This window comes from Marmota marmota, unplaced genomic scaffold (assembly GCF_001458135.2).
Source record: "Marmota marmota marmota unplaced genomic scaffold, marMar, whole genome shotgun sequence".
In the NCBI taxonomy this organism is placed as follows: Eukaryota; Metazoa; Chordata; class Mammalia; order Rodentia; family Sciuridae; genus Marmota; species Marmota marmota.
The window spans coordinates 2,571,028-2,582,627 of NW_025999928.1; the positions used below are offsets into that span (position 1 = coordinate 2,571,028).

Below are 11,600 nucleotides of genomic sequence, written 5' to 3' on the forward strand. Positions count from 1 at the left end.
AGCGGCTCTGCTCTCTCCTTATTCCAATTGGGGTGTCGTGGCTACCACGCCGGCAGGTCACTGGGCCTGTTCTGGGCGCTGGCGGTGGCTCTGTTCTGCCCCTACTCCAATTGGGGTGACGAGTGTACCACGCCGGCAGGCCACCGGGCCTGATCCGCCGGTCGGTTGCAGGTTTGCCTACCCTGCAGGCGCGGGCAGCGGCTCTACTCTGCCCCTACTCCAAATGGGGTGACGTGTCTGTCGTACCGGCAGGCCACTGGGCCTGTCCCGCTGGTCGGTCGCAGATCTGCCCACCTTTCGGGCACGGGTGGCGGCTCTGCTCTGCCCCTACTCCAATTGGGGTGTCGTAACTACCCCGCCTGCAGGTCGCTGGGCCTGTTCCTGGCACGGGCGGCGACTCTGCTCTGCCCCTACTCCAATTAGGGTGGTGTGTGTACCACGCTGGCAGGCTCCTGGGCCTGATCCGCCGGTCTGTTGCAGGTCTGCCTACCTTGGAGGCGTGGGCGGCGGATCTGCCCTGCCCCTCCTACCACGCCTGCGGACCCCTGGGCCTGATCTGCAGGTTGGTGACAGGTCTGCTCACCCTGCGGGCACGGGTGGCGGTTTCGCTCCGCCCCTACTCCAATTGGGGTCACGTGGCTACCACACCGGCAGGGCCTGATCCGGGCGTGGGAGAAGGATCTGCTCTGCCCCTACTCCAGTTGGGGTGACGTGTGTACAACACTGGCAGGCCACTGGGCCTGACCCGCCAGTCTGTCACAGGTCTGTTTACCTTGCAAGCGCGGGCGGCGTCTCTGCCCTTCAGAATGTATTTAAGAATGAATATTCTCAGGTTATATTGCTTCAAGCCAAAGAATATTTGAATCTGAGTCTAAAAAAAGTTTGAGAATCACTGTTATATTAAAAGCTGTCATTTTGGGTGATTGCCTAAAACTAGCATAATTGTAAACACAAGCGTGGGCTCTGAAATTGTGGCAATAACTTTATTATAATAATGTTATCATTCAGGTGGTCTGGAATATGCTTCTGTAATCTTTTTAAAAATATTATCATTGTAAAGTGATTACATAGCATTTAAAAATGTGCATAACAAAAATGTAGATTTTGGTGGGGGCAGGTGGTGGTGCTTGGGGTCAAATCAAGAGCCTTGCACATGCTAGGCAAGTGTTTTCCCACTGAACTACACCTAAAAGCATAGCACTTAAACTAACTAGCCCTTGATAAGACTTGTAGACAGTTTCCCCTTTTCCCTTCCCAATCCATTAATCCAGTTTAATGAATGATACATAACATACATAACATTTGCTATTTGTTAGCACTTTATCTAAGAGGGAAAGGATCAACAGAAATTGTCCTGGTAAAAAGATCTGGTCAACCTATAAATTAAATTTTTTAAAGATTTTGTTTTTGAAAATGGAAATTATGTTTTCTTTGTGTCCTGACTTGGAAAATGTTTTCAGAGGTGGAACATGAGTGGGCTGGGCAGCACTGGTATTTGTAAATCACTTTAGATTGGGGCTCTCAACTGGGGATGATTTTGTACTTCAAGGGACATTTGCCAGTGTCTTGATATTTTTGATTATCCCAGTGTGTTTGTGTGTGGGGGGTGTATATGCTACTGGTATCTCCTGGGTATATGCCAGGGATGCTGCTAACCGTCCAGCATATAGGACAGCCTCTGTCCCTCTTCCTCCAATTTTTTAAAAAATATATTTTTTAGTTTTTGATAGACCTTTATTTTATTTGTTTACATGAGGTGCTGAGAATCGAATCCAGTACCTCATGCACTCCAGGCAAGTGCTACCTCTGGGCCAACAGCCGCAGCCCCACCCAATTTTTTTTCTTACTGCAAAATATCAGTAATGCTGATATTTTTCACCCCACTCCATTTAGACTACTTTCAAGAATGTTCAGCTATCATTCAACTTCTTTAACCCTGGATTCTTCAGGAAAGTAACATGGATATTGGATAATTTAAATCTCTAACAATTAGAATTAATATAGAGGGTACAGAGGAATGGGACCTTTGATGCACTTTGAAGTCTCTTTTCCATCTTATCAGATTTTCCCCTTAAAGATGGGAGTGGTGGCACACACCTATAATCGAACCCAGTGCCTCATTCACTCCAGGAAAGTGAAACTGGAGGATTGCAAGTTTGAGGACAGCCAGGGCAATTTAACAAGGTCTTGTCTTAGAAGTTTAAAGGACTAGGGTATAGCTCATTGGTAGAACATCCCTTGGTTCAATCCTCAGTACTGTAAAAAGGAAAAAAAGAGAGAGATTTTCCCTTTAATCATGTATCTTACATTATTTTAGAAGTTTTTGGTCAGTAGAAAATGAGTACCTGAAAGACATAATTTTCCCCTTTTTAACTGATTATTTTGGTATTTATGGTTCTAGATATCATGTTTTTATTACTAGTTATTGATTCTTATCCTCTATTTAGTCATTATCTATGAACTTTTCTCTTATAGATAGCTACATTATGTTATGTTATACAGAACTGTTAGCTGAACTTAGAGTTAAAACTATTCTACTTTACCCTTTGTGTATAACTATTTTTCACAAAAATTTCACAGAAAATCACACATTAATTATACTTCAGACTCTTACCAGTCCTCTGTTTTCTTTAGATATTTATCCTATTGGTTTGTCTCTGTTAAGAAATTTCTTGACCATCTTGATTGCTATTGGGCTTCTTACCTTTTGGATCTGTATGCAACTTCATTCTGAGCTTGTGCTCATCATTAGCCTAGGGTGTCTTTTGGTGAAGCTATTTGGTTCATGTTATTATTGTCTTCCTGATAAAATGTATGTGATGTACAATTTTGGGATGTGCTCTGAATGTCTGAAAATGTCTTTATTTCTGTTCTCCAACTTAATGGATAGTACCATTTGAGTACCTTGGAGAATTTGAGGGCATTTTATGTTGATTGTTGTTTCAATGTTGCTATTAAGAAGTTTGGTTCTTGAGCTTTCATATGTAGCCTTTCAGGATCTTGTTTATCCACTGGGTCCAGAACTTACATAGCAGTTGCCTTGTTGACTCTGAGGCCCTTTCATTTTGATACTTCAGTTCTAGTAAGTGTCCTTGAATTATTCTACTTTTTCTACACTGTCCTTACTTTGTCTTTTCCCTCAACTTTATCTTCCAGTCTTCTCTTGAGAATTTATTTTCTGATGTGGGTTTTTTGTTTTGTTTTGTTTTCCTTTTTTCTTATTCCTGAGATTGAACTCAGGAATCTTGTTCATGCTAAGCACTTGGTATGCCCTGCTGTGATGATGTTTTAAATTTTACATGTTTGTCTCTGAATGTTTCTTTCCTCCTTCCTTCCTTCCTTCCTTCCTTCCTTCCTTCCTTCCTTCCTTACCTCCCTCCCTCCCTTCTTCTTCTTCTTCTTCTTCTTCTTCTTTTAAACATATCCTATTCTTGTTTCAGTGTTAACACTATTTTATCTCTTTAAGGGTAATAATAGTTCTTTTGAATTTTTGTTTACCCATATATGTTTACTCCACTTCAGATGGAGGACTAAAAAGCCTGTTGGAAGCTCTGAATTTCTGAGTGGGACCCTTTGTGAACACCAATATGGAGTGATTTGACTTGGCTTTCATGTTGGAGAACCTTGGATATCAATTTTGTAGCTCTTTCTTCTTGGAAAACTATATTCTCTAGAGAAAACTTACCTAATCTGCCTTGAGGTTGAAGATCTGACATGACTGCCCATGACTTAACAGTTAAGTGACCGGAGTGGTCTGAAGTATTCACATGTTCACTTAGTACTTCTCTTTCTAGTATTGTACCCTGGCCTTCAGTTTTATTTGTTGTTCCTTAAGACTCTATTTCACTCTCTCCAAAGTGTTCAGGATTACCCAGGGTGTTTAAGGGATTTTATAAATCATACAGTTTAACCTTTCATTTTATAGATAAGAAAACCAAGTTCCAGAGTGATGGATTTGCTAATAGCTTGTGAGGTGTTTTTAAGTTTGGTGAAGCTATTTGGTTCATATTTATCCTTAGTGTATGATAGATTATTACAGCAGTTCTTAAACTTTTTGGATCAGGATTCTATTATACACCTTAAAATTATTGTCCATGTGTATTTAGTAGAATTTAAACTGAGAAATTTTAAAACTTTATTAATTCATTTAAAAGCAATCATAGTAAACCCATTGAATGTTAACAACTATGTATTTTTTTAATGAAAAATATGTGTGTTCCAAAACAAAAAATAATTTAGAAAAGTGGAGTCATTTCTATTTTTGTAAATATACTTAATGTCTGCCATAATAAAGGGCCACTGAATTTTCATATTTGCTTCTGTAATTGCTTGAAGCATATGAAATAAATCTGGCCTCACCAAATATGTAGTTGAAAAATGGAAGAGTCTTTTCAGATGATTGTGGTTGTTCTTTGATACTATACCCAAAACTTGACAGGTTGTAGTTTCAAGATTAAAGGTTAGTTGCAATGTGGAATGTGAAACCCTATCAGTGGGCTTTTTATTCTGTTACATTAAAAATCTATTGGTTTCTTTTAGATTTTGAATGGATCTTCAATCCATGCCTAATTCTGTAGAATGTACTGCCATTGGAAAATATTGGTTCAGTGAGTTATGCAGATTTTCCAAATTAACACATTTCATTATACATTATTAAGAAGCACTTTTGTTAATATCACTGATATAGAAAGGTCTTCTGAGTGTTGGGAAACTGTCAGAGTGGCACATGTTTTCCAAAATACAAATTTTTGCTTGAAAGCTCAACTTTTATCATTGACAACAAACATTGTAACTTTTTTTCTTGAATCAGTAAAGTCACTTTTTTTAAAATGCCATATTCTCAAGTCTAAATAACCCTGAGACAGTTATCTTACTTTGGTATGCAGCAGAAGTATTAATGCCTTCCTCTTTTGCTGAGTACAGTATTTAATGGGCATTACTCAGAGGTTGAGATTTGAAAGATTAATTAGCGGCAATGTATTAGGAACCTACAAAATTTAAGAAGGCAGGAATTGAAAATGTCTCCTCACATTTTACACTGTAGATAACTTCCTAGCCATACCCTGGTCCTGGCCCTGGCCCTGAGATTAATAATTTTTATAGCTTTATCAAGGATTTTTTTTCTTGATTTTTTTTGTTGTGTTAAGATAAACCTAACATAAAAAAAATTCCATCTTATTTTTAATCATTCAGTTCAATGGCGTGTTTTGTTGTTGTTGTTGTTTTGGTGCTAAGGATTGAATTCAGGGGCACTTTAGCCCTATTTTGTATTTTATTTCAAGACAGGGTCTCACTGAGTTGCTTTTGCTGAGGCTGGCTTTGAACTCGCGATTCTCCTACCTCAGCCTCCTCAGCTGCTGGAATTACAGGTGTGCTCCACTACGCCAGCCTTCAGTGGTATTTTATATTTTGATAATGTTGTGCTACAATCGCTACCATTTATCTCTGTAAATTTTTTCATCTTGCAAACTGACACTTTGTATCTGTTAAACGGTTATCTCCCTGTTTCTCCCCCTCCTCCTCATCCCCTGGCAATTACCAGTCTATAGTCTGTGTCAGTGATTTTTAACTAAATTTTCATACAGGTAGAATCACACAGTATTTGTTTTTCTGTGATTGTTTTTCCCAACTAGTGTAATGTCCTTAAGGGTCATCCATACTTCAGCATATGTCAGAATCTCTTTCGTTTTTAAGGTTGAACAGTATTCCATTGTACACATATGGGACATTTTGATTATCTGTTTATTCATTGATGGGCACTTAGGTTGCTTCCATCTTTTAGCTGTTGTGAATAATACTGCTATGGACATGGGTGTGCAGAAATCCCTTCAGGATCCTTTTTGAGTTCTGGGTATGTGCTCAGAAGTGTAATTATTGGATTCTGTGGTAATACTCTTTTTAATATTTTGAGGAACAGCCACATTGTTCATATTGTTTTCCACAATGGCTGTACTATCTTAGAATCCCACCAACAATGTCTTCACATCCTTATAATACCTGTATTCTGTTTTTTCTTTTAATATATTTTTAATTGTAGATGTACACAATATCTTTATTTTACTTATTTTATGTGATGCCAAGGATCAAACCCAGTGCCTCACGAATGCGAGGCAAGCACTCTACCACTGAGCTGCAACCCCAGCTCCTCTTTCTTTCTTTTTTAATAATGTTGGGGATTGAACCCAAGGACATTTAACCACTGAGCTGCATCCCAGTCTTTTTTCTTAAGATAATGAACCAAAATTTATATGCTGGAAATTGAACTCAGGGCCTCATACATGCAAGCAGCTATTTTACCATTGAGCTACGTCCCCAGTATATTTTTTATTCTTTAATCATTAGCATCCTAATAGGTGTAAGGTGGTGTCATTATAGTTTTTGATTGTGTTTCCTTAGTGAATAGTAGTCATCAAAGACATTCTTAAGTGAAATTGAATTTTGGAGGGGGGTTCTTTTTAACTGAAAGTGAACAATATTAGTTTAGTTTGTGCTGAAGCTACAACAGTTTTGTATATTATTGCTGTTTTTTTACCCCTTCCCACCATTGCTTTTGCATCACCAGTGCAAATGTCAACACAGTGCAAAATACAACAGAAGTTATTTTAATATCACCAACTCCTGGGTTCCCAGATCACTCTTGAGAATCTCTAGCTTATATTTTCTGTTATGCTTTAATGTCATTTATCCATTTTGGTACCTGGAACTGTTAAAAGTTTTTTACCATATGATTAGCTAGGAGGATTGGGTAACGTTCTGGATATTGCTTCTTTACATCTCTTTAGGTGATTTCGTTTTTAAAGTTTTTTTGTTAGAATTGAAAGTTAAATATATTAAAAGGATTTTTTCTCTTGTTTATTTTAGAATTAAAGTTGGGAGAACTGCTTCATGATAAACTGTAAGTATGTGTCCTGTGAATACTCTTGTGTCATATTTTGATCTAGTTTTTTCTTAAATGTAGTAGTGTTGGGTAAGTTTACTTTTCAAAGATTGTAAAAATGAATTATATATATGTATATGCACACACATACACGTTTAACTTTGGTGAGCTGTTCTGGGGCAGCTGACCCCAATTGGGATGTGAAATGGCTGTTACCTAGTGAAATTATGACTTACATGATTCTTTTCTTGAGGGTGGATGTACTGAATGTGGAATTTCTTGAAAAGATATCATTTGTATGTCACATATGATTGGCTGGTTGATGACCAATCTCAGGTGACTAAATGCCTGTATAGAAGTAAATTGAGAATCCCTGGAAAAAATAAAAGGAAATGCTTAATTATATTTATACTTCTATAGGTAGCCTCTGTTTCCATATTACTATGGCCAGGCTTAGTTTCAGGTTTCGAAATACAGAATTTTGAAATAGTAAGTGGACAGGATTGGACATGCCTTTTTTAGTAAGAGGAGACACTCACAAACAAAAAGTCCTTCTCAAACTTTTGTGTGCATCAGGCTTATCTGGAGGGCTTTTAAAAGCACATATTGCTGGCTCCTATCCCCAATGTTGTGTATTTAATAGGTCTGGTATGGAGCCACAGATTTTGAATTTCTCACATATTTCCGGATAAGGTTGATGTTGTAGTTCCACTTTGAGAATTCAAAATATTTCCTCAGTTGCAATTACCAACTTTTTCCTGTATTGCTTTGTGAATTATTGAAGAAAAGCTTTTTGTTTGTTGGCTTGTTTTAGGTTTAGAACTTAAACCTGCCTCAGGCTTATTTTTTCAAATTGTGTGAATAAGAAATTTAACTTTTTCCATGAGGTTAGCCATTTTTCTGACAGTATTTATTGAGTGATCGTTTTTCTCCAGTGATTTAATGCCGCAGTCTGGCTGGGCACAATCAGGAGCCACTTGTCAAAAGAAACTAACTTTATTTTTAGAACCACACAAGCCAAACAAAACAGCCTCTCAGGAAAAACCCTCAGAGCCTCAACTGCCACCACTGGCTTTCCACAAGCCTCTCTCTCCCCCACAAGCTTCTCCCTACCTCCCACAATCCTCCTGCTCTTGAGGCCGATTGGCTGGGTCACGAGGGCAGAGCCAAAAAAGTCCCCCAATGAGCAGCTCCGTGGTCTGAAAGGGCAGGGAAACAGCCCAATGAGCATCACTGCAGAGGAGCCAATCAGCTAGATGTTGCTGGGGCCGCTGTGAGCCAATCATCAGCCGGCAGCTGGTAGTTTGCTGGCAGCTGGAAGTTTGCTGGGGCCCCTTCGGCTGTGGCTCTCAACAATTTGTAATTTCACCTTTATTATACATAGTTTTCACAGAAATTTAGGTGTGGATTCTTTATATTCTTTTCCATTTTTCTATGTATTCTAGAAAGTTTTTAATTATTATAGCTTTGTTTTTTACTTTTATTTTTTGTCGTGTAGGGAATTAAACTCACAGCCTAATCAATGCTAGACAATTTCTCTACCAATGAGCTATATCCCCAGCCCCAACTGTTGTAGTTTTATAGTTTGTTTGATATTTCGTTAATCTGTATTTTTTTATTGACAAAATTCTCTTCCATTTTTACATATTTTCTCTTCTAGCTTGAGAAGCTCTTTGAAAAATATTATTTGGGATTTGGTTACTAGTCATCAAATTTGTAGATGGGAGTTGTCTTTAATAATATGGTCATATTGTCAGTAAATTGAAGCATTAGATGAGATTGGTTGGAAGAAAATCTCTCTCTCTTTTTTTTTTGCTTTCCCACATTTTTTTATTGGTGCACTATGTTTGTAAGTACCGATGGGATTCATTGTTATATATTCATACTGTCTCCTTTTTTTTTTGATATTTTAACTACTTTTTATCTGAGAAATGATAGGATTGGATATGTGATAGTGTAGTTGTCTTAATTTTCTGGTTGTCTAATGACTTAAGAAAGTAAGTCATTAGCTTGATGACTAGTCAAGCTTTCTTTTAGGCTTTTTTGTTTTCCTCTTCCATTTCTTGAGGTATGTGTATCTCAAGGATATTCTTATTAATCAGTTAACAGACTGTCACAATTGTTTGGCCTTATGGCGAATTAGTAACAAATATCAGACTGTTAGGATTTCTAGAGTGTTTATTATTACAAATTGCCAAAACTTTGGGCATTGTAGACTTCAGTGTGCCAGATTATTGTACTTTTAAGACATGAAGAAAATGAAGAAAAAGTGAAAGTGATAACGATTATTCGAAATATGACTTTCAGAATGCTAGAGGAAATTATTTAAAGAAGGCAAAGTGCAATCCATTATAGATCAGTTGATCTGTTTTATTCCAAAAATTTCTAATGCACAGCCTTTTCGAATGAAGAATAAAAAAACATTTTAAAAAATTTCTTCTCACAGTACTTGTAAAATAATTTGAATGGCAAGTACATGAAAGCATTTTTGTTAAGGGATGATTAATTGAAGTAGAAGTATTAGCAAATTAGAAAGACTTTAAATACATACAATACCATAGTTGCTAAAAGTATCTTAATAAAATTTAATGTAGGAATTTGGGTTTGGGTTCAAAAACAATTTGTGGGACTGATTTATTTGCAGATTTGGTCTTTTTGAAGCCATGTCTGCTATTGAAATGATGGATCCCAAGATGGATGCTGGCATGATTGGCAATCAAGTTAATCGAAAAGTTCTCAATTTTGAACAAGCTATCAAGGTTGTATTTTTTGTGTTTTCTTTTACCTTTTGTTACTCCATATGTTAAAACCTGTGCTTAATAATGAAATCAAACATACTATAACTGTTAAAGCGGATTTTTTTGAAAGCAACTCAAGTATGATAAACAAGAATTAGTTCTAACATTTACCAATCTACCTTTTGAACTCTAGAAATTAATTATTTGAGGTCTTCCTTATAAACTTGCTCTAAATTTGTGCATTTATGTATTTTTAACTTAATTTTTGAAAGCATTTTAGTATATATTCAAATACCAGGATAATTGGCTTGGAAGATTACATTTTATGTAATAATATATTAAGCAAATGATAATGGTATGAGTTTAAAATTTACTCAATGCCAGTTGAATTAGAAATTCATTTGTAGTTGCCAGAAATTGCATACTTTATGAAGAAAGAGTAGCTAAGCAAAGCGAACATTATTAACAAAATTTACAAGTAGTTAAAAAACTTGAGGAAAATAGTTTTAAATTGAAACTTTTTTTAATAAGTAGTTTTGATTATTAGAATGAATCATATTTATGAATGCTTAAACTAATTTGAACTGTGCTTTAAAGTACTTGTGATTTTACTTTTTATTATAAAGGTCTTTGTTGTTTCACATTAAAGTATTTGATGATCTATTTAGAATATATACTTTCTATAATTATTATTTGAAAATTAAAAATAAAATTTACAAAGTATTATTTTAAGAATACAAAGTTAATTTGGTGTCTTAGCTATGTCAAATGATGAGCTATCATTTTCTTAGAATTGCTGTTTTTAAATATCAAATCTTTGAAATCCAAAATGCTACTGCACATAGTAACCATAAATATTAAAAATTTCTGCTTACCTGTCATATTTTTTCCTTTTTTTAGGATGGCACCATTAAAATTAAAGACCTTACCTTGCCCGAGTTGATAGGGATAATGGATACATGTTTTTGCTGTTTGGTAAGAATTAAAATAAGACTGCTGGTTAATTAAACAAACAAAACTTTGATCTACCTAAATCTTTGAATTTTAAAATATATACCCAATGTTGAGTATGAAGTATATGCAATGCCAGGTTCTCTAAGATTTACATAAGATTAGCGAGCTAAATAACGCCATAGGGAATAGCATTTTAATTTCCATCTGGGTGCTTTTAGACTCCCATTTTCTTCGTAAAGGGATAATTTCTTTACAATTAAGATATTATAGCTATTATTTTGAGTACCCTTTTTGTTCTCAAATTACCCAGAGAAATAAATCTGTAATTAGAAGTTTCAATAAGGTAAACATAATTGAAACAAAGGGTGGTTTGAATTGGCTTTGGAGAGATTTTTGTCCAATCTAGGGTAAATTCTGAAGTCCTTTCTGAAGGAAAATTTTTTAATGTTTGTCTACTGGATATATGTCTCCCTGATAGTATTGTTTAGTTGTGGAAAAATTCTCATTTGTACTGCTCCCTACCCCTCTTCTGACCATCCGTTTTTTTTTTTTTTTTTTTTAATTGCTATTTAAAAAGATTGTTCTTAGGAACATGTAATAATTATTAATTTGTTTGTTTAACAAATAGATTGCCAAGAGTGAGAGAAGCGCACACACAATATAATTTTCTTTTAGGTCTTATATCTGTTAGTTGCCTGTGTTTTCTTGTATCATTTAGGGTTACATTGCTAACATGGATCATGGCCCCACTCCTAATCCTGATCCTTTGTCTTCCAAAGCTGTCTCTTTCCCTCAAAGATATTTTCATTGTCTTTTAGCATTTTACAGTTCTAGTAGGGTAGGAGAGGGAGACAGAGGATTGGTCCAGACAGACATACAAAGAAAATATTCTTTTTTTTTTTTTTTTTTCATTTTTGGAAGGCTTTTTTAAAATTTATTTTATTTTTTTTAGTTTTTGGCGGACATCAACATCTTTGTTTGTATGTGGTGCTGAGGATCGAACCCTGGCCGCACGCATTGTGAAAAGCTGC

At 36.0% G+C, this 11,600-nt stretch overlaps 1 protein-coding gene across 4 annotated transcripts in view; it reads left to right on the forward strand.

Moving 5' to 3' along the window:
- Positions 1 to 11,600, forward strand: part of Naa35 (N-alpha-acetyltransferase 35, NatC auxiliary subunit) — a 110,228-nt gene that overhangs the window by 8,811 nt on the left and 89,817 nt on the right. For all 4 annotated transcript variants that reach the window (XM_015506069.2, XM_048800458.1, XM_048800456.1 and 1 more), the window contains exons 3-5: positions 6,862 to 6,895; positions 9,522 to 9,636; positions 10,516 to 10,590. In XM_015506069.2, the coding sequence (XP_015361555.1) occupies positions 6,862 to 6,895; positions 9,522 to 9,636; positions 10,516 to 10,590 (224 nt within the window). The remainder of the gene's footprint in view (positions 1 to 6,861; positions 6,896 to 9,521; positions 9,637 to 10,515; positions 10,591 to 11,600) is intronic.